The sequence below is a fragment of the Haemaphysalis longicornis genome, unplaced genomic scaffold (genome assembly GCF_048455015.1).
Source record: "Haemaphysalis longicornis isolate Haplotype H1 unplaced genomic scaffold, Haemaphysalis longicornis Haplotype H1 scaffold_1, whole genome shotgun sequence".
Classification (NCBI taxonomy): Eukaryota; Metazoa; Arthropoda; class Arachnida; order Ixodida; family Ixodidae; genus Haemaphysalis; species Haemaphysalis longicornis.
In genome coordinates, this window is record NW_027526203.1 from 448403165 (window position 1) to 448428916 (window position 25752).

Here is a 25752-nt window from a genome sequence, read left to right on the forward strand (position 1 = left end):
CGGAATACTAACGAGTTACTTGTCCCAGTATACACTAGGTACTGTTAACTGGATGTAGTAAATGTAGCACTTGTCAGAATTACTAACCGAAGCAGGCAGTAAGCACCACTACCCCCACTAGTAAAGTCCCAGCGATAGCACTCTTCTGAGCTACATGCGTTTACTAACTGGTCATGCACAACCTAGTCATAAGCACGACCTTAATCTAGTGCATACTACTTCATACACTCAGTTAATTTACTAACCATGCAGTTGTTAGTGGCAGAGCCTACGTACAAAACCGCGGGGTAGTAAGGTTCGTAAGGAGTTAGTAAATATAGCCATTACTACCTTTTTACGACCTTTTTTTTAAAAGTGATTGACTTAATTACGCAAGCAAAAATGAAGGCAAAGCGCACAAACACACCAATATGTGCATACTGTATAGTAGGGCAAATAATCGTACATAAGCAAACGAAAAAATTAACAAACCCGTTTTCTCCGGAAACAGGGGTGCACGCGAAGCTTGACCTAAGTTAGAACGAAAAGGACCAAAATAGAAGCACGATGACCGCAAAACTAATACAAAACACTTCTGCCAAAATCAAAACGCAATGACTGTAATGAAAGCCCTAAACCATCGATCGACCTAAACGAAACCTCCCCATTTCTCTGAACTTTATACCGAACGCAAATGTCTGGTATTCGTTATTGTAGATCCTTCTGCGATTACCAGGAACGCTTACGTTCTTCAATGGCTGCTCGCTCTTCCGAAGAGAGAACCTCGCGTGGGCTGCACTATAAGGTGTACTGCCCGACGAGAGCGAGCAACCGCACCTGCGATGTGGCGTGATGCGAACGACGACGCTCAGTGGCCAACCATTTTGGCGTGTGCGACACCCGTGCGAGTGTGCCCGCGCCAGCTGTGAACGGAGAGAGAGAACTGCGCCCGGAGGACTTGCCGCAAAACGTTTGTCGTACGCCACCATCGACGGCGCAAGTCAGCCAATACAAGCTTCGCTTCAAATAAACACCATTTATAGGATAGCATGCATAAGATAGACCATAAACCCATATAAAACTCGTCAAACCTTGAAAGAAGCTTAACGTCTTGCGATTGTGGTGTACATACGCCGTGTGATAGCTTACACAAGAGCAGTGTGCACATAACATAAAAAATGGCAGCATCTCCACTCCGTGGATGATGGCGAGGGTGTAGAGTACGGGGACTCGAAATGACATCCAAGTTGCGCCCCGAGTGGCACACAGCCTCCGACGCATGCCGCACCATCTGGCTGCACTGTCAGTGAACTGCGCGCATGCGTATTTCTTTAAGAGCGTTTGAAAGCGTGGCCTACTGTTATTGTGAATGCTTGATAAAGAAGCGACGCCGGCAATTCATTTTGAAGCATTTGTTTATGCTCTGTTGCCACTGAGCACCCTGTTATCTACTACATTCGGGTGCCGAGCGCGCAGCAGGCTGATTGCAGCTAGCATGATACCCTTCAACGATCATCCTGCTCAGTGGCGACGCAGCGTGAAAAGGTGCCTCAAAATAAACGCCCGGCGTCGTTTCTTGATCAAGCATTTCTTATAAATGTAGGCCGCACTCTCAGACGTTCTCGAAGAAGTACGCATGCGCGCAGTTTACTGACTTTGCAACCAGATGGTGCAGCATGCCTCGGAGGCTGTGTGCTCCGGTGTTCGTATTTCTTTTAATCCCTCCTGTACTCCACACCTAAAAAAACTGCACCACAAAGACAGATCCAACGATGCGGCATTCAATTTTGTGGGCGGTACTTTTCTTTGCACACCCTTCCGACGCACGCAGCTTCCGCCTATAACAGCTCCGCTGTATAACTCTAATGGTCGACTAGCAAATCACCTCGTAGATATAGCATATAGCATACATACAGCCATGTACAGCGCCTGAATCTACATTTCGAACTCGCTGTTTGATTCCAGCAACCACGCCATCAATTCGACCATTGGCTGCGTGTTGTCCGATACAAGCTCCGGCTGCGCAGTACTATCTGAGTATATTCCTGGCGCACTTTACTTTGGCGGCAAACGCGAATTGTCTTTGCCGGGCATGGGACACGTCAATGTACTGCCAAGTTTATGAAGTAGCACAGACTGCAGCTTTTAGGTAGGACGCAGAGTGCAAAAAGCCATCCTAACGACGGCATGAATAGAGGCAGCTTGCAATCCATGCTTAGCGCAATTTGTTGGCGAGTTACTCACACGGTTACTTGCGCCACTTCACATAGGTTGTACGTAGCGTCCCTAAATAAGCTACGCCTTTAGTGACGCTAGGTACGGCTATGCTGGGGTAAGAGGAGTTACCTGATGCTTGAAAAAGGAATTGTATGTGGGACAAGCATTTCAACTCATTTGAAGAGTTGCCCGGACTCCTCCACTTTTTAGAGAGATAGTGTGTGTGTGTGTGTGTGGGGGGGGGGGGGGGGGGGGCTCATTACTTATTTTCTTCTTCGTATGCCTTATTGACGAAGAATGGGAAAAGTAAGTGAACTTGCCCAGCTCACTTCTTTTTTCCCCTTTACGAAGCAAGCACTAAGGATGACATGAGGAGAGTCCGAATGTACCGAAAGTTCAAAATTACGCTTTACGGACGATTTTCCGGCCAAAAATTATATTTAAACTTTGAGTTGCTTGATTGGATCGCGTGTGTCAATGATGAAATCGAAGGCGGTTAACAACGAAAACACCCAAAACTCGGTGCCTTGTGGAAGTTGGCCGACCAAAGTTGGCCGTCTGCAAAGTTGGCGTTCTAGCTCATATCGTTCTGCTGGCCTCCAAATGTGCGGTGTGAGCTAGAATTCCAAAGTATTTGGCTGCCAACTCAATATTTGATGTCAATTAGAAATAATGCGTCCATTCAACCCGCACAGATGGTTAAAGCTGTAAAGTGCGGTCGGATTTACTCCTTATAGTTTATTTAAAGTCTTTCTCATTTTAAGTTGCGGTCTGTGGTATTGTTCTTTCGTTCCAGTTTCTGCTCACGGCGTCGCTGGCCGTAAGCTGCCTGCTCGTGGGGAGTATGTACCTATGACGCGCGTGGCGTACACCCATTCCGAAGTCACGTGCGGCAGGTGTTTGCCATTAATGCCACGATGATGCGCCCCCGCCCGCTGTCGCTTGAACTGTGCTTGACGCAGCAGCTCGCTGCGAGAGAAGTTCGATCTTTTTTTGCACGGTCCGATGCGCCGTTCCCACCTACCCGTGTAGGTAGAAGTGATAGTGTATTGGTGTATAGCTATGTCAGCCTCTTTCCGCTTACTTCCAACTCTTCTCCAACTTGGTTTTTTCGCGCATGGGGTTGCGCCGGAGGAGTTTTCTGCGTACACAGGACCGCCAGATTTTATTTCCCCTAGACATATAAAGCTTCGCCTTAAAATCCTTACCGTTTCAACGACAATGCCGTAAACTGGTACCTTTTGGGTGCCCCTAGCTTTTGCTGTCTCGACATGCAGCGCATCTTCCGGGAAGTGAAACAAAGCTCTTGCTGGTTGAACAAGGGCCACCATCTGCCGAGAAGACGTGAAAATAGCGAGGAGGTACTTTCCGTGACACCATTCCCCCTAAGAAACTTCCATTGGTCTGCTTCTCCACAATGCTTCTGAATGGGAAAAAATAAGGGGGGAAGGTGGGGGTGGGGAGTGCCGCTCGACACTGATTTTTCGGCACGTGCAATTTTTTAGAGCGCAGTGGGGACCATCGGTGTCAGCGGAGAGCAAAGCATCTCTCACTTCTAACATTTTATTGGACGTGATATTGGCTAACGCAGCCTCCGCCTTAGTGGGAGCGTGTAATCGCTTCCTCCCCGCAGTCAATTTTTCCCTTTAAAAGAGTATCAGCACTGCAATCTGTTGATGAAGACAGCACTTGGTGCGCAACTGAGAACAGATTATGACATTTTTGCCCCCCTACCATCGGCATTATGATTGATTGATTGATTGCTAGTGGTATCCCTTTTGAAACAGGGTGATGACGTGTCATCTTACCAAGAAAAAAACTAATATATCTATGCTTTATACTATAAAGCATAGATATATTAGATAAACGAAGAGTATAGTATACTCTTCGTTTAATATTAGCGCTGTTCGAGGGCAAGCACAAAATACTTTTTTTTTTTCTGTTGCAGGTGGTAGCGGTCCTAGGCATTATTCCCCTGTCAGCTTTTCGCCACCAGTATTCCAATCTTCTTTTAGTCGTCTCGACAGCCTTGAAGTTAACTTCCTCTGTGCTACCCTTAAATCCTAGGGCTCCTTGAATCCGAATATTTCCCTTATGTAGATTTGGATGGATACACTCCCATTCTCAAACTACGTGCCGCATAGTTTCCGTTTCTTTTCCGCAGACCGCGCATACCCTATCATTTTGTGTATACTTCCCCACAAAGCTCTTAGTCCTCCAGCAACCTGCTCTGGCCTCAAAAAGCAAAGCACTGCCCTTGGAATTATTGTAGAAATTTTCTTTTCTTATGTCCAGTTTCTCTGCCCTGTACATCTCTAACGACGTTTTAGCTTCCATTTTTTCTCTCCATTTATTAGTTTCTATATGCCTTGCTTCTTTCGTTCGTTTCTATGTGCCCCCTCCTCCGGGTAGGCACCTGGATCCGCCCCTGGTTCGAAAAAGCCAAATTCGAAGGATGCATGTGAAGCCCCACATACGATTTGACGAAAAAAAAAAAAGGGGATCTGTTCTGGGACATCGCACAATGCAAAGTATCACGATCGCTGCAGCAGTATTTACTGGTGGTTTTGAGTCTATATGGCATCGTGGCCATCATTAGTGACCTGCTTTGCGGCTTTCATCGGAATCATTGGCGGAAAAACAGACCTGCTACAGTGTTCTCAGGAGTGCATGTTCAGCTGTTCCTACTAGTTGCTCCATTGTTGCTACACAAATACGTTAGTTATTTCTAGGCAAAAAAAGTGGTGATTCATCGCCATTGTCAGCATGCATTAATGCTCGTTTAATAAAATCAATCAACCTTTAAATACGAATAATAGTTTGGCTTGGGAGAATTTCTCACACAATCACTCAGGCTTGCCCCGAACTACTTTTAATTCTTTACATTACTGGTTCATTACGCCGAAATGACTTGTTAGTAGCCTAAATAAATTTGGATTTCTTGGAGTTTCTTCGAATTACTTGCAATTCATGGAATTTACATAGAATTGCAGCGCGCTTCAACTCATCGTCACGGTGGCTGATCTTTCCAAGGTCGCGTAGCTAATTCAATAGCTGCATGGTTTTTGCTGTCTTTTTGGTCAACTGTTGTATCAAGAATTTGTTGATCCTGAATCTGCAACACTATGTGCTCCGCCAGAAAAAACCACTTCTATTATTCACCTGAATGCGCGCTCTCTTACAAACCAATATGACCAATTCACTTTCTTTCTTAGCCAATTCGCGTTTCGTTTCAACATTATCATGCTTACGGAAACGTGGTTGAGCTCATTCGATATTCCTCCTTCTTTATCGGGCTACAAGCACTTTTTAGCGAAACGATCCGACAAGCGTGGGGGTGGTGTTTCCATCTTTACATCCATTTCTAGTTGCTACGACCAGCTACCGCAATTTACTGTGGTATCCAAAGACTACGAGGTGCTGAGTGTTGAAGGCACGAACACACTTGTATCTGTTCTATATCGACCACCCAGCGGCGATACAAATACTTTCATAAAATTTGTGGACGAACTGCTTGAATACGCTTCATTTAAAATGCTTCGATTAATTCTTGGTGGGGATTTCAACATTACCTTCTTGCTGAGACCACTCATTCAAAAAAATTAATAAACGTTTTGACTGCCTGTGGCTTTAAAAATGTCATTAAAACGCCAACCCGCGTGACGTTAACAAGTTCAACAATCCTTGACCTTCTTGTGACCAACACCGACACGCCCGTGGCAGCAGCTGGCACTATAAATTGTGACGTAAGCGACCAGTGTCCAATATTTATAGCGTATTCCTCTTGCGATAGTCGTTGTAATTTCTCTCCCCCCAAAGTAACTTACCAGAGCATAACTGAGCGCAGGTTGTAGCAGTTCAGAAACAAAATTCGCGAAAGCGACTGGACACCCGTTTTTAAGCATGGTACCGCGCAGACGGCGCTTACAATGAATTTTTAGCAATCTTCGCTAGAAACTACAACGCCTGTTTTCCGATAAAATCCTTCACAGCCAGAAAGCGTATGAGAAAACCGTGGATTGGGCCTGATCAACTAAAAATGATAAGAGAAAAGAACAAGCTTCATCGCTTATTTTTAAAAACGCGCACCTTGGCGGCGCATAAAGCATTTAAAACTCTCCGCAATCGTTTGACCGCCGAACTATAGGCCAAAGCCCAGTATTATCAGCAGCTATTTTCTGACGCATCCCGTCCTGATCAAACATGGAAAATTATAAATGATGCACTGGGAAAACGCACCGGGACGACGGAAACGTCACTAACTGTTCGTGGCGAGACCCTTACTGCGACAGCACTTTCTGAACACTTCAACGATCACTTCATCTATGCAAATGCTAACATTACGTTCCCCGACCCCATGTCATGTACTCTCGACCAGCATGTTCCCGAAACTGCTTTCTTGAAACCAACAGACAGCTCGGAAGTTAATCAAGCTTTTATGTCACTTAAAAACAGCAAGGCCCTCGACGTTGAAAGCATGCAGATTAAACCCGTAAAACACGTCCTCGACATTGTTTGCCCGTATATAGTCTTTATATTTAACCTTGCAATCGAGTAGGGTTGCTTCCCGCACAAAAGGAAACGCGCTAAAGTGTCTGTTATATTTAAGGGTGGTGACAAAAACAATGCCTCTAACTATATCTGTCCTACCAGTGCTATCAAAGGGTTTCGAAAAAAAATATTTTGGCGCGGCTTGAAATATTTTTTTCTAAGCATAACATTTTGTCCGAACGCCAGCATGGTTTCAGGAAAGGCTGCTCCACCGAGTCTGCGCTGCTCTTGCAGAAAGAAATAATATTAAAAAACATAGAAGCTTCCAAACTTACACTTGCAATATTCATCGACTACAGCAAGGCATTTGATTCTCTGCATCATGAAATTCTTCTGCAAAAGCTTCACAAGTATGGAATCCGTGGTGTATCGCACGCGCTTATGCAATCCTATATGTTTAATAGAAAGTAGTGTGTTGTGCACAATGGCTATCAGTCTTCATTTAGAAAGATATTGTGCGTGTACCGCAATGAAGTGTTCTGGGACCGGTTTTATTCAATGTTTATGTTAACGATGTAATTTCTATTGATAAACAAGCCGAATTTGTGTTGTACACAGATGATACTGGTCTATTTATTAGCAATGCTTACTCAACCCGCCTGTTTTCCGCCGCCAATTTTACCTCAACACAATTACACGCTTGGTCGAACGAAAACTTTAAAAATTAATGCAAAGAAAACGAAATGCATTTTATTCGCGCCTAAAAATAAAAATGTAAATGTAACAGGAGACTTGATCTTGGGGGCCTCGCAAATCGACATTGTTCAGCAGCACAAAGTATTGGGGATGGTGCTCTCGCACCGCATGACATGGGACGCCCATGTTGAATTTCTGGCAAAAAAATTGTCATGCGCAGTGGGCGTATTGTACCGATGCCGCGACTTCTTCCCGCTGAACATTAAACTTCAAATATACCATTTGCTTTTCTGCTCACGCCTTAATTACTGTACGCTAGTTTGGGCCATGACAACCAAGAAAAATATTAGCACGCTACGGCTGTTAGAAAAGAAAGCTATCAGATGTATAAATAACGTCCCGTATCTTCATCCGACTAAGCAATTGTTTGAGCAGAATAGAATAATCAATATTGGGTAGCTTTATTCTTACCTTCTGCTATATCAGTTACACTTTTCAAATGATAAATATAAGCAATTCTTAACACAATTATATGGTCTAGATCTACGAATTAGCACTTATACAACTCGTGGCTCGGGACAATGGCTCGTTCCACGCCCACGAACCAATTATCTTTGGCAGTCATTGGCATACAACATTCCAAGCATATTAAATAAATTACAGGGAATTAGCGGCAATTACGGAACACTAACACGTGCTTCCTTACGTGATGCGTTTGTCAGAAATGATTGTTTTTGAATTGTATTTGCTATATTGTTGTGTAAATATGCGTGAATTGTCTGGTCTGTTCTTTTACCTGTACATAATTATGTGACGCCGAAGCAATGCGTTCAAGCTCACTATACAAGTATTTTATTGTTTTTATTTTTTCGTGATGTTTATCGGCCTTCTCAAAGGCACTGTCATGCTGTATCCATCGTTTTAATCGCATTGTACAGTCGTCATTGAGCTGCCAATTTGGCTCCCTGGCCCCGTCAAGCTGTAGCGACAGCTTTCTTGCCAGGGAGACCATCGACATTGTATTATGTTGAGAGAAAAAATAATTTTGAATTTGAATTTGACCCGCCGCGGTGGCTCAGTGGCTAAGGCGTTGCGCTGCTGAGCACGAGGTCGCGGGTTCGATTCCCGGCCGCGGCGGCCGCTTTTCTGATGGAGGCGAAAAGCAAAAACGCCCGTGTGTTCGAGATTTCGGCGCACGTTAAAGATCCCCAGGTGGTCAAAATTAACCCGGAGACCTCCACTACGGCGCGCCTCATCGCCTGCGTTGCGTCGGCGCGTTAAACACCACAATCAATCAATCAATTTGAATTTGAAAAAAAAATTGATTGTAATGTAAAAAATTAGTTAGAATTACTTTTTATTGACTTGGTATTTCTGGTATTCTCTTTGTAATTACTCGTAAATATTTTTAATTACATGACGCATTTGCGGTAACAAAGAATATTCGGGATTAAAGGACGGGATCTGCAGAGTCACGATAGAAGTGGTATAAATATTTGTGAGAGGTCTTCATCCGGCAGTGTTTACACAAACCGACTGATGATGGTGAAGATGATCAATTAATTGACATTATTTGTCGTTACTTGGAAGTACACCCATCTTCCGGTTAGTAGAGAGGATGTCATGCTGTTGGTGTTTGTGTGTGTGCGTGCGTGCGTGTATGCGTGCATGCGAATGCACGTAGCGCTTTTTAGACTAACAGCATCTTCTTTTTTACGAGGACATATGTACGCATTGCGAATTCTGGGTGAGTAGCTAGAGAATGCCCGTCCATTAACAGGTTTGGCAGCTTTTAAGAAATGCATTCTGCATTGAGCTGAAGTCGATATGAGGCTTCCATGTGGCGAAGAAGCTGCTGCCGTGCAAGTCACAATCTTCGCTGGTGGCCGATGGAGTCCTGGACTGGCTGTGATGGAGGGAAAGAGACCGACATGTTCCGACCACTTCTGTGGAATCTATTTTGAAGAAGGACAGAAAAGGTATTACTCCGATGTTTTATGGTGAAACCGTATGCCTCCAGAAAAAAAAAAAAAAAAAAAACAAGCGCTCTTCCTTTGCTATGGCAATGCCTGGGCATGCGCAAAGCCAAGTGGAGGAGCGGAGAGCTTCCACCTGTCACGGACAAGAGGACACGCGATTTCAGCTCGCGCCGCGCATGCGCAGTGGGGGAATCCTGCTTCCTCACCCTGCGGCGCAGAAGTCACCAGTGAGCTGGGGCGCTCTACGTGGATGGTGCACCGCCGCAGTCCTTACAGGCGCTGCGACCGCTTCTGTTCCTCTCGGCGGCATGGAAGATGGCGGCTCCCATAATACCGGCAAAAACTACTTAAATGCACGCAGAAACATTATTAGAACACTTTTCGCCTGTGCGACAATAATGCTTGAGTCCTGAGGGGGCCTGCCGATTTTTTTCGGCAATATTGCAACTACCGGCTTACCAAAGTTCCTGGCTCCTTCCGGTGCCGCAGTGTTAAGGTGTGCGTATTTAAACATGAAGCTATGTACAGCAAGGCAGTCCATATGGTGAATGTATGCTAGACCTAATACGCGACTGGTTGATTATACAAATTATTCTAATTTGGAGGCACTGGGGAACCAACCAACGTTAAATCATGAGTCGCATTTGCGATAAAAACCAAGGCATCAGTGCATGGCATTGCATAGCAAAAGTCGAGTAGTACTCAAAAAGTCGCTCGCTCGAAATACACGTGTGAACGAACATCTTGTGTGTAGAACGCTCATGTGCGGTTTTGGACGAATGAAAAGTGAGCACGAAAAAATTAACCAGAACAGTGGAACTTCGTTAATGACATGGTTGTTGTATATTTGGAAAGTCACGTTTCCAAACTTTGTACTTGTTACGAAGACGTGTGACAATTTTACTCGCGTGAAAATAAAGTGTGTTCCGGTTCATATTTTCGTGTTCGCATTTAATTTATCCGTGACTGTACACCATGTGCGGAAGGTTTAAGCGGCCAGGAACCACCAGTAACGGCGGGCGTCCGGGTGTAGTGCACCTTATTTATGCGATCTATTTTATGCTTATGTTTATGTGCAATCTATTCAATATTTCAACCACTTTTAGTTGATTTTTCAGAATAGTTACGTTCGCGGTTACAGATTTCAATGGTTAGCTTCATTATTGACAGTTTAGCTTCATTATACAAATTTTAATATACCCACGCGTATAAAGGCGACATAAAAATGACTGAAAGAAACGATCCAAAAAATATGTGCGATGAAAAGTGTCCGCAAGGATGAACTCTGTTTTCGACTGGGATTGACCACGCGGGGTTGCATTATATTCAAGGACAGGCTGTGCCTGAGCGCGAAGAAACGCTTGCGGGACTGTTTGTGGTCGAAGGAATGGCTTCTTGGCAAATGCGAGATTGTGTGTCTCGCTCCTGCCACTCTCCACGGAAGGTCGCTCCAGATATTGCGGGCTCGCGATCTGTGCACTCGCTGCAGATAGAACAGCTCGCTATAGAATGGGGGAAGTTGCCACTTTTCCTTTCGACCGAGATAGGGTGCATTGAGGCGGTTTTTATCGGCCCGATAGCTACGTACGTGCGCTGTTGCCCCAGAATCTGCGCCTGGCACTCGCGCGGGTACGCGTGAAATGTCACGATGTGGTCCGCAGTGGTGATCCTACTTTTGTGCAAAGTAATTTCGACTCAATCAGCGTGTCTTGACTCTGACCTACTATACGCGAGAAAGTTAGACGCGCCCATACAGGTGACTTGGAAGGCGTACCAAGTCCTCGTCAATGCCTCGGACGTCATTGGTGTCATCAAGCCCTTTTGGAAGAACACCGGGTTCTGGTAAGTGCACGTGGGCGTCTTGGTCGCGTGAGTTGCTTCACGCATTGTGGCACATCCTTTCATATAAAAGCGATAGCGACATCTCAGTTAAATGGTGTCCCTCCTTAGCTCGCGCTGTGTGTATAAATACACAGCACAATAATAATTATTACAAAAATGGTTTCAGTGTGCTGAAGTCGCAAGTAAATGTTTGTGTATATTTAAGCTTGATTAGAACATGTATCGCCTAAATTAAAAGGGTTCTGTGAGTTAAGGGACTTTTTTTGCGTGGATACTACCAAAAATTAATTTGCACGGGTGTCAATACTTGCCTATGAAAACCTTATGTGTATACACATCAATGCCGCCAAACCGAAGTTTTTAAATATGTCATATAGCGTATTGTTTATTTGAATGCTTTTTCTAAAAATAAACTGCGGCATGTAAAAATGAAATGCGTTTGCGGGAAGACGAGTGCGTTAATTTACGTTAAGTCCAGCCACCACAGTGCCCCTAAGCTGTTTGCGCCCTTTTGCCCCACTTTAATACACTGACATTAGTCATTTCGGCCACTATTAATTTTTCGAAATCGCACTATAAACGCTAGAGTTTAATTTTAACTAATGCAATCCGACACGCGTTTTAATTCTCCAGTCATTTCATACTATTTATGTACCCGCCGCGGTGGTTCAGTGGCTAAGGCGTTGCGCTGCTGAGCACGAGGTCGCGGGTTCGATTCCCGGCCGCGGCGGCCGCTTTTCTGATGGAGGCGAAAAGCAAAAACGCTCGTGTGTGTGAGATTTCGGCGCACGTTAAAGATCCCCAGGTGGTCGAAATTAATCCGGAGCCCTCCACTACGGCGCGCCTCATCGCCTGCGTTGCGTCGGCGCGTTAAACCCTACAATCAATCAATCAATCAATCAATCATACTATTTATGTATATGTCTAACACGTTCTCCGGTGCAACTTTACGAACTTGCAGCTATTGGCGTAAGTGTTACTTGGCCAGTTCGGCGGAAGCGCGCACCTGGATGGCGTCTTCAAAAAAAGCGTACAAAAGACACCCAGCCCTAGGCATGTGTTTGATTCCCGCTGGCTGCGACGTTTTCCACAGCACTTGCACCAGAAAAAAATAAAACACAAAGAAAAGCGCGTGTACCAGAAATCTCGCCCGCAGCCTCAGCTGGCCTTCAGCTTCTTCGGAGGCAGTGTCGGATCGCCACGAGTAGAGATTCGGCAGCAAGTAACTGCAACGAGTCCCATTTCAAAATTGCAGACTGAAAATTGACATCGGCATAAGACTAGTCTACGAACCCAGTCAGAAAGAAACCATTTCGGGTTCTCATCTAATAAGAATATGCTGAGGAATCCTGTGCAACTTTTGATTTCCAGCATGTACAAGTTGTGTGCCGGTCTTCAGCCGCTTTGGTCTTTGTAAGCTACAATAGTCGCTTCTGGGCTAGGTAATTTGGCACATGAATATACTGCTAGCCTAGATAAATGTAACAGGGCAACGGCACGCGTTGCATTAATTGAAGCTTGCACAGGACCATTTTTGGACCGTGCTACTCATGCAAACGCTTAATTACCATTATTCCAGTTCAGCGAACTTTAACTTCAGCAGAGTTGCCTGTCAAGATCGCCCGAGCGAAGCTTTGCAGGTTTGCAAGGGCCGGCCGCTTGGGAGTCTCGCCCAGTTCGTGTTTTTAGCTGGTCCCCCAAAACTCTGTCTTTTTCAGCCCGCCCGAACCTCATAATGACCCGGGGTTCTTCCTGGGAGATGATATGCAGCAGAACCTGATCTACATCGCTTCTGTGCCTGGCTATGGAACAACCCAAGTTAGAATGCACTGGCTCCTGGACTTGGTGAACGCCACGTACGTTATTTTGAAATTTCCTCGTTGATTCTCGGGCTTGTAAATGGCTTTTCTTTTTGTTGCGTTTGCTTCGCGCCTACGGCACACGCACGGAAATGAATCTTTTCTGCACACGTGCAGATTGAAATTACAATGCTAGGTTTGTGTTAATTCCGTACGGTGGTCTAAAATCTGCAATGAAAACTCCGTTGGGAACATTTCCTTCTTCATGTCCAGGTTGTTACTGCATGCTCTAATTTGCCAATCAATAACGAATTTGACAACTGCCTTGCTGCTTAGTAACGTGCAGAGTTTAAAAGAGCGAGAGAACACAAGAACGCAAGGTGAGAGCACAAGATGTGCAGTGCCACCGTCGGTCGTAAAGTCGCTCGCAGTATCCGTCTCTTATTCAGGTTGATTTTTCTTACGTTATGTCACCTATCCGTTTGTTATCCCCCTATCGACATATAACAACGCTATTTTTTATTTGAAGCGCTGTGAGTTCGAGCTGCAAGCCCACAAAACTGTTTCAATAATCAGCTAATTTGGCTGCCATCAGCTAATCGTGCAACTTTGACGTCTTTCGTCTCAAGTTAAGCGCGGAAAAGTATAGATGTCGAGCAACCGCTCTTTCTCCGGTTTTCCTCAGTTTGTAACCCATTTGATGGGAACTGGCGTTAACACTAGAACGCGCCCGTGTTGTTCCCACGAGGCTATCTTTCCGTTGGCGTGAAGGCGTAGGCTATCTTTGTGGCCCCTTTGAGAACGAACAGATTAAAATTAAGCATTGGTCTTGATTTTTGTATTCAAACGCGTGTATACAAACGTATGCAAACGCATTATCTGAAAGCGCGTTTCAGTGTTCCATGGGTAGGAATACTCTTTTCGGCTGTTCTTTCAAATGCATTGCGATGGGAGAGAGACCATGCAGTGTTCGCCTGACCTGTTTAGAGGGGTTAACGAAAAAAAAAATGGTTGATTCCTCTGTCATATGAATCGGTAAAACACGAAAGGGAAATGTGCAGCGAAATTTGCAGCGAAATCTGCAGCTGAGCATGGCTGTCTTGTGGGTGGGCTTAGCGAGCGACGTCCTGCTGTCGGGTCGCTTCGGCAGAGGTGTACAGGCGTCATTTCCGTGACGGATATGACGCCAGTGAAATCTTGGTGTATCCTGGCCTAAAACACTTTCGTGTTAAAATATAAAACCCGAAAACGAACAACCCTAAGTATAACAGGGACTCTGGTATAACGTATTCTTTAGCACTAAAGGTTGCTTCCCCGCAAGAAGACGCTGTGTGCAGTGGTGCACCCTTTACAGGCCGCTTGCTTCGTTGTACTGGCGTCATTTCCTTGACGGATATGACGTCAGTCAAATCTTCGTGTATCCAGGAATAAAACACTTTTTGTTAAAAACGCCAACGCTGCTGTACTCGGTACATAACGTCGCAAGGGCCTGTTCGAGGAACTGCACGCAGGCGCAGTCATAACATATCGTGGTGAAGCGAAGCGGGGCAGGTCTGCAAGATAGGATACAAAATGCTTCCTAACAGATGGTGTCGCGATATATGTTGTTATACAAACAAGTGGATTGATCCACGAGGCAATTTCTATACGATGTTACCGGCCGTGTCTCAGATTAAAAAATGGCAATGTGTGTCCAAGCATAGGGCTCGCGTGCACGCGTGGAAGAAAAAGAAATCAAGACTGACAATCTAGAAAGCGCTCGAGGCAGACATTTTTGGCAAATAAAGCGAACACAGTGCGTCGCGCAGGCGTATGATTGCACGGGGACGCGTCGCACAGCTTAGCGCTGTATTAGAAATGCATGTAAACGCCCTAATCGCGGTCGCTGAACGAATCCACATGGCTGCCTGCACTTTTAATCTCGCTTTCCCGCCGGTTCTTCTCCTGGCAAACTGCTCGCAGCATCCCCCAGGGAAGCGCTTTGCGGCACGCCTAAGCCCTTGGCCAAACAGCGGGACAAGCACCTGAGCAAAGTTCAAAGGATCGCCGTGCGTGAGGGGAGAGGGGGGTCTGGGCCCCATTCTTCGCTCGGGGGCAGGGCTCGCCAAATGGGACTCCGATCGGTGCAGTGATCGTCTAAAACTGCGGCCTCCATGCACGGCCTGCTGCGAAAACATTGATCCGATCCGACTGCGCGCGCGGCGCGGAAGTCCAACCCGTCACTTTCGATTGCGCAATCATTGCGCTGCTTCCCCGGCCGCTGCTTCCACGGGCGCACTGCCCGGGTCCTCCTCGGCGAATAATGTACGCTGACTCGCGAGGGCGTTTTCTTTACATGCGCTATCGGAACAAACTGTTTTGCACGTGGAATAAACTTATGAATACCGTAATAAACTCTTTTATTGGAATACACTCGTGAAGGCTCCAGTCGGCCGACCTACTGCGAGTCTGATGGCGCATGCAGTGTTAGGCATCATTCACACAGCCGTTTTAAAGACGATAGTCTTTCTTGGGCTACTTAAACCCAGAAATTTTGGTCTGTCTGTATGTCTGTCTGTCTGTGACTCGATTCAGCCACCCGGCCAAAGCAAAACAATGCCTGCGCAATAGTCTTATATAGTCACAGCTAAATCTACCCGTCTTGGTCCGGTGTAATGTTCATACTTATCAACATTCTTGAAGAAGAACAAGACATTACGTAAATATGAGACAACAAATCAATACAGAAGTGATATTTGCAGTGTTCCTTTATAAAAATTCAAACATGCTTGACTTTTGCGAAATTAAATACTTCATCAACTGCAGAAAAAGAATTTACTCCGCCGTCGCCTGCTGTCGCCAGCGCCACTATAGCTTCTGGCGCCATTTTAAGAAATCAACCGGCAACAGTTACGCAAGGTTCCACTAGATAGTTTCCACGTTCTGCTTGCAACGCACGTGGAGTAGGGAAACGCGGTTCTATAAACGTTGAAGTAGGGTGCCTCGATTAACGCGCGTCTTCGCCGTACGGCAGCGTTCGCATCGAGACACCCGGTTTGGAGCAGTGGAACGCGGGAAATTTAAAATGATTTAAGCAAACCTTTGGTGTCTTTAACTCTTTACCTTGGGGGGAGGAGCGCGACGCAAGAGGAACAACATGAGAGGTGAGCGGCAAAGCGAAGGGAGGCATTTACTTGGCAAAAGTCGATAAAGACTATCGTCTTTTGACGACATTTGCAACGAAGGAGCAGATACGCGGCCAATTTATTTCACCCCGTCACGTCACCGCCACGTCACCGTCTTCCGTCATGGGCGACGGTTTCTCAGCGATTTCTCGCCGAAAACGGTGCAACGGTGACTGGAAGCCGAGCTCTACGTTTCCGTTCCGTCAACGCGACGGGACCACGTCCCGCGGTAAACCAGCCAATCAGAAAACAAATTGTTATGGCTAAATTTTGCAAAAAGTGAGCCCACGTAAAAATCTAAGCCATTTTCTTTACTTTTCAGATTAAGCACGCTCAATTCTAGGCTAAACTGATCACTAAACAGACGACCCTGTACTTTGACGGAGAGCTCCAGTACGAACACTACTCCGTCGCGTCTCCATCGCGGTTTTTTGACGTGACGGTGCCTTGACGAAGAAGGTGACGGCTGTGTGAATGACGGCCTACACGGTTTGTGACGGATAGACGGCAGCATTACTCCACGCTGACTGGTTTTGACTAAGTGCAGCTCTCGTGTCGTTGGTTGGGGTTCTGATGGTTTACTATAGATGTGAGTGGGGCGACAAACGTTCATCGCTAAATTTTTTCTCGCCTAGCCTCGAACCAAACTAGACACTCACTGTCCGACAGCACCTCAACTGAAGGACTATTCCGAGGAAAGAACTCTAACAGCCCTCCGACGCACTCACAGGACATGGAGTCACCTTAAGAAAAGCTCAGACACATTGAATACAACAGCTGGACTGCACAAAATATGGAGAGATTCTGACACACCACCCCCTACGTGCTCCGCATGTAACATCATAATAGACCCGAATCACAGCCTATGGAACTACACGACAATACACAACACCATAAACATGCACACCCTTCAAATGATGGCGGCCACAACAAGCACCAATGAAGAGCAAAAGCCACCGGTGGCGCACATCAGGCGATGGCTTTGAAACGTCAAAAGAGGTCCTCTGGAATGTGAGGTCGAAGCATGTCCACGTGCATAATAATTAAAAGGTATCTCTCTCTCTCTCTCTCTCTCTCTCGCTTAGCCTTGGTTCTTCGCAATTAACCGCGAAATTGACCAGCGCAACAGATGATGGTGCAAAAGTGCATGGCTGCTTGTAACGGGTTCATGCCTATATCTGGCTGGCGGCCCATTCTCGACTTTTCCAGGACGCCGACATTTCGTCACGTGGACTTCGTACACCATGTCTACGAAAGCTGTCGAAACGTTTCCGGGACAGTGAGTCAAAGCGGAACAACTACAAAGCGTTTATTGACCCCCCCCCAAAAAAAAAAAAAAAAAACTACAACACGTTTTGTAATCAGGAAAGAATAAACCTGAACGCTAACAGCATGGAGTGCTTACACAAATACACATAAAGACTGCCTTCTAGCGAACATGCGTCGCCTGCTCTGCGAATGGTGAGTCTGCTGATAAGTCTGTCCTTTTCAAAGGCGACCGCTTCCAGCGGGCCCTGATTGGCTGAGGACGGAAGACCCCGATGTGACGCAAAACAAGCGTGGAGGCATAGCGGGAGTTTTTGCAATACGTCAGGGGCATCAGAGGGCCCGCAACCGGAACTACGTCATGATTTTTCATGAGTCAGCTTTATTGAATGGTTCTGCGAAATAATAGAACAAGTATTTCGACCAATAGCCAAAGGCTAGTGTCCGGAAACGGACACTAGCCTTGAAACGGACGTTAGCGGTGGATTTGAAAGGAACACAACTCAGAATTGTGCCCATGCTAAATCTAATTTCTATGGCAGATCGGAAGGGGTCGCCGACCTCCGCCGCAGAGCACGCTGCTCCCTTGAAGAGCGGGTGCTCCGAAATTCCCTTTGGAACGCACGTGCTCCCGCCGGAGCAAATGCCAAAGCATGACGGGAACAAGAATTTCCGGGCAGCCTTTACGTCGGGCCCTCCCAAAACCGTCTGCTTCCCTGCAAGCGTTTTCTCCTTGTCGTGTCTCAACTAGTCTCTTCATCGGTTTTTTCCGATGAAGGAAATTCTGTAGCCTCGACGTCGTCCAACGGCGCCCGTGACGAAAGTTTCGTCGGCCTTTCGCAGGCATGCGAAACAGAAAATAAGAAACTCTGAAAGCGTGTTTGTACGCCGTGTCCACCCAGTCGCCGTATGAGCTGGGCTCCTCGCCACTTGATTCCGAGTTTCAGCTGTCGCACTCGCTTTCGTTAAGTAGCAAGCATGAACGCGACACGGCGTGCAGCAAGTATTTTTTTTTCGTTATGTCTGTGGCTGTTGCGCGTATTTGCCGGAGCTGGCCCCATGGCGATTCGAAAAGCGGAAGCAGACGGTGACGACGTCACGAAAGAAGACAAGACTAGCCAGCCCCGCGAGTTCCGGCTGACTCCGCCGATTTCGGGGGAGCAACTTTTCTTGCTCCATGGAGTGATCTCGCCTGCGACGGCACTCTCTATCTTCCATTGAAACAGGATTCGATTGCTCTCGATCTGCCATTGGATCGTGTCTGCTGTAGGCGGAGCAAAAAAGTTGCTCTTGCTCTCAAAGTTCTTGCTCTTGCTCTCCGGATCTGCCATTGGAATTCAACAAAGATGACATGGGCCATATCACACGTGCTTCCCACAGCTTGCCGAGCAACTGGCAACCGCAAGATTTTCACCTCCCGAAGCGCAAGTCAGGGTTTGCGCCGCGCAAACCACCGTTAACGCAGTATAGGCTAGCGCAACTTCCGGAAACATGTTTACTGGTTGCAGCGACGTCTATTGTACTTCTTCAAAATAGCAACCGTGGTGTCATCTCGCTGCAGCCGTGGTGGCGAAAGTGACGTTGTCGAATATTATTACTTTATCTACTTTTAGGCAAACAAGCAGTATTTCTTACTGCAAGGCTGCAGTGTCTATGGTGAGGATGCGGGGTTTTATAGCGTCGGCGCGAAAAAAAGAGAGAAAACGCAATGCATGAAAGCCAGCTAACCAAGTAATACCGATACTGTACTGTGGCCTTTATGTTTTGATACGACGGCTTATATTGTCCCTGGAAAGATGCATCTCTAGCAATGCATATATGCTAAAGGGTGAAGCCAATTTTAGGGTTATTGGTTTAAGCTCGGACAGCTTACAGAGACCAAGTTTTCGCCTATGAGATGTTAAGGCTTTCATATTTTTATATAAGATGGCTTACATTCTCTCGGGGGGGGAGTCTTCCCGGCAACGCTTTTGTGTGTAAAGGTGAAGTAGTCTTTAAGATGATCGATGTTAGCTTGGATTTTGTAATCTGACTTTCCCACATTACGTGTTGCACAGTGAAGCTTACTCATAAAGAAAAATGCGATGCGAACGGGGCCCGATAAACAGTGACGCCAGTGTAATCGTCGACAGCCTGCCCATACTAATTCAACGAGCTGCTCGCGAGACGGCACGTAAGTGACGAGCAACAACCGACGATGCATACCGTGAGTCCAAAAATGCCGGAAAGCGCCTTGTGAGCCCAAGTACCAACTTGTAAGAGTTCGAGGCGCGCACGCCAGGTTCCAAGAAGACTTTCTCCATCGTAATCTCGACTCGAGCGGCAACATGTGCGACAGACGGCGGTTATATATCCACCTGACCTCACACACGAAATTTCGATGCACACTCGCCGGAATAGCACCATGTTACACCGCCCAAAGCACGCAGCTGTGCTGGACAACCACATTCACAGAGGGATATGGCCGGTGAATTTTTCTGCAATCTACTGAAACTGCATTACACTACGGATCATTTTATTTGTTTCATCAAATAAACTACGCGGATATTCAGGCATAGCTCGAACGAATGAACCTAGAAGTGACCAAAAATTAACACTATACCAACGTTTTTCTGCATTGTTTCCCGAAAATTTTCGGAACGAGATTTGCGACGCCAGCTAAATTAAACCATGGCCATCCAACTCAATATAACCGCCATTGCGCGGGCTCAGTCTAGGGCACGGTAATTATTGGTAGCCAATGGTAGCGAATCACTATAGATCGCGGCGAGTTCTCCCGCATGACTTCGTACGACACTTGCTCAACCAAAATCTGCTGGGGGCGGGAGATGTTCTATTTTTTCTACAAGGTGCTGCCTCTTCTCGACTTCATAAATTTTCCTTGAATTCGCTGTGTGGTTTTGCGTTAACGATCGGAGGCGTATACTCACGTAGAGTTTTGATGAAATGACTCGTCATTTAACGGTCACCGTACAAAATTTCTTGAAGCTACCCAGTCTATGCACACGAGGTAGGAAAACAGTTGCTACGTATTTGAAAGATGAAGTCGAACGTTAATGAAAACAATAAAACACATTTTGTAGTCGAAATTAATGCTAATATCCCAAATCGATCCAGTAACGTCGGCCGAAATTCCAACGAACAGCACATGTTGAACTGAAGAAAATCGCGCGATATTTTTACGTGTCTGGTTTTTGTTTTTATCGCCTTTAGTACCACAATAAACGCACTGTTTTAATGCTAACCTGCAAGCTGTATTTGCATTATTGCTAGTGTTATTGCATTATCATTGCGTTAATGCAAACCTGCAAACTGTATTTGCATCGACACGCTGTCGTCCGCTGCTATGGCTCACGCCGTTCATACGGTGTCTATCGGATCTGCAATGCGGCACTGATAGCGAGACGCTTCGCCCGACGATAGATAACAGATAAGCATATCTGTGCTCCCTAGCTTGTCAAGCTCGAACTCGTTCAGTGCGGCAGTAAATAAAGTTGTCATTTTGCTTTTTATTTTCTCTCGTTTTCAATCATGTGAGTGGCAAGCGCACTGGATGAGGTCAGGGGCGGTATTCTCGTAACTGTCCCTTTTGAAAACGTCCCTTTTGCGTCCCTTTCACCGTGACGTACTTCCGGTTAAGCAGTGGGCGTTGGCAGTAGGTTTGCCGCGCTTGCGCTACGTCACTTCCGGTTGTTGCTTTTGGCCAATCAGGGCTCGCCAAAAGGGACACTTTTGAAAGGGACGCAAAAGGGACAAAACTCGAGAATACCGCCCCAGGACGGATGCAGCGCATTGGCTTCTTTGCTACAAAGAGGCATGTACTGCACCCTTGTGATGCTGTTACATTGAACCGGAAAACACTACTTTATTGCTACTCGTAAAAAAGCAAAACATCAACTTTCTTTTTTTACGCTCAGCTATTTTCTACTTAGAAGCAGCCCAAATTGTAAATCATTTGGAAGGCTAGTGGAGGGCTACGAACCAGTTCGAACGCACAAATACAAACATTCATATGTATGCATATGAACTTTTTTGGAAGACGCACACGCGTACGCGCGCGCACCTCGCATCAACGTCTATCGACGGTGATGAGGGTTAATTCGAGAAGTGGTGTGTTAAATATTCCCGGTCTCATTACTAATTTTACAGGCACAGCCACTACACACCCGCCGCGGGGGCTCAGTGGTTAGGCTAAGGACGCGGGTTCGCTCCCGGCTGTGGCGGCTGCTTTTCAGATGGAGGCGAAAAGTTGAAAGGCTAGTGTGTCGAGATTTCGCTGCCGTTTAAAGATCCCCAGGTTGTCGAAATTAACCTGTGGCCCTCCACGGCGCTCCTCATAGCCCTGGTGTAGCTTCGGCGCGTTAACCTAGCAAAATTATAAAAACATCCGCTACGCTCAGTCGGTTACATGATCAGTTGCATGGTCAGTTATGACGCTGTCAATGCGGCCTGTTGTTCCGTTGAAAGGCGGAACCCCCAGGCCTGTGTTCGGCATTGCAGTTATCGTAATGGGCAGTCCGCGCGTACCGTCCCTTAAGCGGCTCGACGTGATCACATGGATTCCCGGCCGCGGCGGCCGCTTTTCTGATGGAGGCGAACAGCAAAAACGCCCGTGTGTACGAGATTTCGGCGCACGTTGAAGATCCCCAGGTGGTCAAAATTAATCCGGAGCCCTCCCCTACGGCGCGCCTCATCGCCTGCGCTGCGTCGGCGCGTTAAAACCCTACAATCAATCAATCAATCACATGGAGTTGAGATTACCTCGATTACAGGCAGCGTGGCTGGTCATTGCGTCATTGCGTTTATTTGCCCCCTTTCGCTTGCTTATCTCTCCGCGTCTGTTTGTTCGCGCTGATTTCTTCGAGTCGCCTCTTAACACGGAGTGTGTAAACAATGTGACCCTCTTACCTTGAACCGGTCATTGGAAATAAACCATGTGCACTCCACGCAGCGCGAACGCAGGCGTTTTTGTCCGTGCCTTCTTTAAAAGGATAAACTTTGTTAAGGCGTCATAATGATTTAGTTCAGCCTTTATAAGATTAAAGCAGATGGTAATACGCTTTCAAGTTTTCCATGGACCTCATAACCTGGGCGCAGACATCTTATTTATGGTTCAGTGTGATGTTATTTGTTGACAGCAATCATCATGACGACTACCATTAATTATATAATTAACGCAAAAAACTGTGGTTGATTCCTCTGTCATAGGAATCTGCAAGACACGAACAGGAAATGTGCAGCGAAATCTGCAGCTGAGCATGATTTGCGGGTCGGCGGCTGTCTTGTGGGTGTGCTTGCCGAGCGGCGTCCTGCTGGCGGGTCGCTTCGGCAAATGTGTACTGGCGTCATTTCTGTTACGGATATGACGTCAGTGAAATCTTGGTGTATGCCGGCATAAAACACTTTGGTGTTAAAATATAAAACCTGAAAACGAACAAAACCCGAAGTATAACGTACTGATGATGATGATGATTTCTATTGGTTTCCCCTTTGTAGCGGGATGATGACATGTCATCTTACTAAAAAGGACTAATATACCTATGTTTTATACTTTTGGTTTAATACTAGCGCTGCTTAGGGCAGGCACAAAATACTTTTCTTTTCTGTTACAGGTGGTAACTGTCCTAGGCAATATTCTCCTCTCTGCTTTTCGTCCACCACCATTCTAATCTTATTTTCGTCGCCTCGACAGCCTTGAAGTAAACTTCCTCTGTGCTACCCTTAAATCCTAGGGCTTCTGGAAGCCGAACATTTCCCTCATGTAGATTTGGATGGATACCCTCACATTCTAACACTATGTGCCGCATAGTTTCTGTTTCTTTTCCGCAGGCAACCCATACCCCATCATTTTGTGAATACTTTCCCACAAAGCTCTTAGTTCGCAAGCAACCTACTCTAGCCTCAAAAGGCAAAGCACTGCCCTGGGAATTCTCGTAGAAATTTTCCTGTTCAATTTCTCAGCCCTGTACATATCTAACGACGTTCTAGGATCCATTTTCTCTCTCCATTTATTCGTTTTGTGGTAAGGGTCTGACTCTGACGATCCTCCTCGCGCGGCTGCCGGGTAGACGGTGCCGGCGTGAGAGGCAGGCAAGAGACAAAGGAAACCGACGCCAACCTCCGAGGGGGGTTTATTCCCAAAACTCTCCCCTAGCTGGCCCCGTCTTCTCGGTCATTGACGGGTCCCGCGTTGCTCGAGCGGCCGGAGTCGTTCGACTCCGCCGCTACCGGTGGACGATGGTCGGTCCAGGCTCGAAGGGGAAGGCGCCGGGTCGCTCCTCCGCACGTCGTCTCGTCCTCGCTCGGAGCGGCCGCCAAGCGCGCCGGTGGCGCCATCTCGCGATGCGCAAGCGAACCCCTCTATTCTTGCCGTCTTGTTGCGCAATCCCGCGCAAGCCGCGCGGCCGTCCGAGCAGTATTAACTCTATGGTCCGAGCGCTGCTGCGTACCGAGTCGGGAACGCTTGCAGCCCCAATTTTCACAGTTCCAATCTGCCTTGCCTCTTTTTTGGTTACCTTGGCTGTCTTGGATTCTCCCCTGTTCTTTCCGTACTTCATCGTTAGTCTTCTAGTCTTCATTAAACACTGCGTGTCCACGCTTTTCAAGCATGGTACCTAAAAACCTTAGCTGCCCACCTTCGTTGATCCATTGCTCCCAATTTCATGTCAACACATATTTTGTTCTGCACTTCTCGAACTTCAAACGACGCCCATCCCATATCTCCCTGAACTGCTTCGTTAGTTGTTTTTCCATGCGCGCCTAAGGCCAAACGTCCTACCGTTCTCTGGTTTACTTCAAGGCCTGATAGAACGTCTGATTTTAAGCAGAGTACAGCATTCGCAAGTGTGAGACCCGGAACCATTACTCCTTTCCACATTCCCCTCACTACCTCATATTTGTTATACCCCCACAGAGCTCTATGCATCATTATAGCTGCGTTTCGCTTTCCCTTAACCTTAAGTTGCTCCTCGTGAGTTCTTAAGTAGTTATCCCCTTCGTTTATCCACACTCCCAAATATTTATATTCCTTCACTCTAGGTTATTCGCCTTGGTGGATAGACACTGCATCAGTGGTAGCGTCATTGAAAACCATTATTCCAGATTTTTCTGCGCTAAAATTTAACCCGAGGTCGGTGGCTTCCTGGCCGGTAATATTTGTGAGCCGCTGCATATCGGTGTGGTTATCAGCTAAAAGAACAATGTCGTCTGCGTATAACATTCCCGGAATACACTGCTGTACCACTTCGCCTTGCAGCATATGGGTTAGGCTGAACCCTACTTTACTTTCTTCCAGTTTCTTTTCTAACCCTGTCATGTAAAGCATAAACAGTATTGGGCTCAAAGGGCATCCCTATTTCAGTCCCCGATGGGTGTTGACCTGCTGGGCGCATTTCTGTCCTTCCCATGTAAGGTGCACTCTATTGTCTTTATTGATTGCTATTGATTTGATTGATTTAACGCGCCGACGCAGCGCAGGCGATGAGGCGCGCCGTAGTGGAAGACTCCGGATTAATTTTGACCACCTGGGGATCTTTAACGTGCGCTAAAATCTCGTACACACGGGCGTTTTTGCTTTTTGCCTGCATCATAAAAGCGGCCGCCGCGCCCGGGAATCGAACCCGCGACCTCGTGCTCAGAAGCGCAACGCCTTAGCCACTGAGCCACCGTGGCGGGTTATTGATTGCTATAAGAAACTGTATTAACTCGTCATCTAATCCCTGGAGTTTCAGCATTTTCCACGGCAGTTTTCTGTTTACGTTGTCCTATGCCCCTTTAATGTCCAAGAACGTAATCCATGATGGTCTATTCTGCGGTTTCGCAATTTCAATGCATTGCGTTATCACGAACAAATTATCATCCAATCGCCTGTCTTGTCTAATCCATTCTGCAGTTCCCCCAGTATTTCATTTTCTTCCATCCATGCTTGAATTTCTGATTTTATCGCCTGCATTACTAATCTATACACCATTGACGTTACTGTGAGTGGTCTGTATGAATCAATACTGGCTTTGTCGCCTCTGCCTTTATATATTATGCATCCTACTTTCTAGCCAGTCGTCTGGTATTAGTACTCTTTAGTACTAAAGGTTGCTTCTTCGCAAGAAGGCCCTGTGTGCAGGGGTGCACCCTTTACAGGCCTCTTGCTTCGTTGTACTGGCTTCACTTCCGTTACGGATATGACGTAAGTGAAATCTTCGTGAATCCGGGAATAAAACAGTTTCGTGTTAAAAAAGAAAAATGGCGGTACCGTGTGCTGTGTTGCGTAGTGCAAAGCCGCGCAGTGCAGAGCTTTCAGATGGTGACAAATTGAGAGGGGTG

The 25752-nt window shown here is 46.6% G+C and overlaps 1 protein-coding gene across 2 annotated transcripts in view; it reads left to right on the forward strand.

Moving 5' to 3' along the window:
* Nucleotides 1-10896: 10896 nt before the first annotated feature.
* Nucleotides 10897-25752, forward strand: part of Idua (alpha-L-iduronidase) — a 114338-nt gene continuing 99482 nt past the window's right edge. Inside the window, exons 1-2 of one of the 2 annotated variants that reach the window (XM_077687701.1) lie at nt 10897-11204; nt 12923-13060. In XM_077687701.1, coding sequence (XP_077543827.1) covers nt 11011-11204; nt 12923-13060 — 332 coding nt within the window. In that variant the 5' untranslated portion in view covers nt 10897-11010. The remainder of the gene's footprint in view (nt 11205-12922; nt 13061-25752) is intronic. The other variant, XM_077687702.1, reaches the window with a different exon arrangement.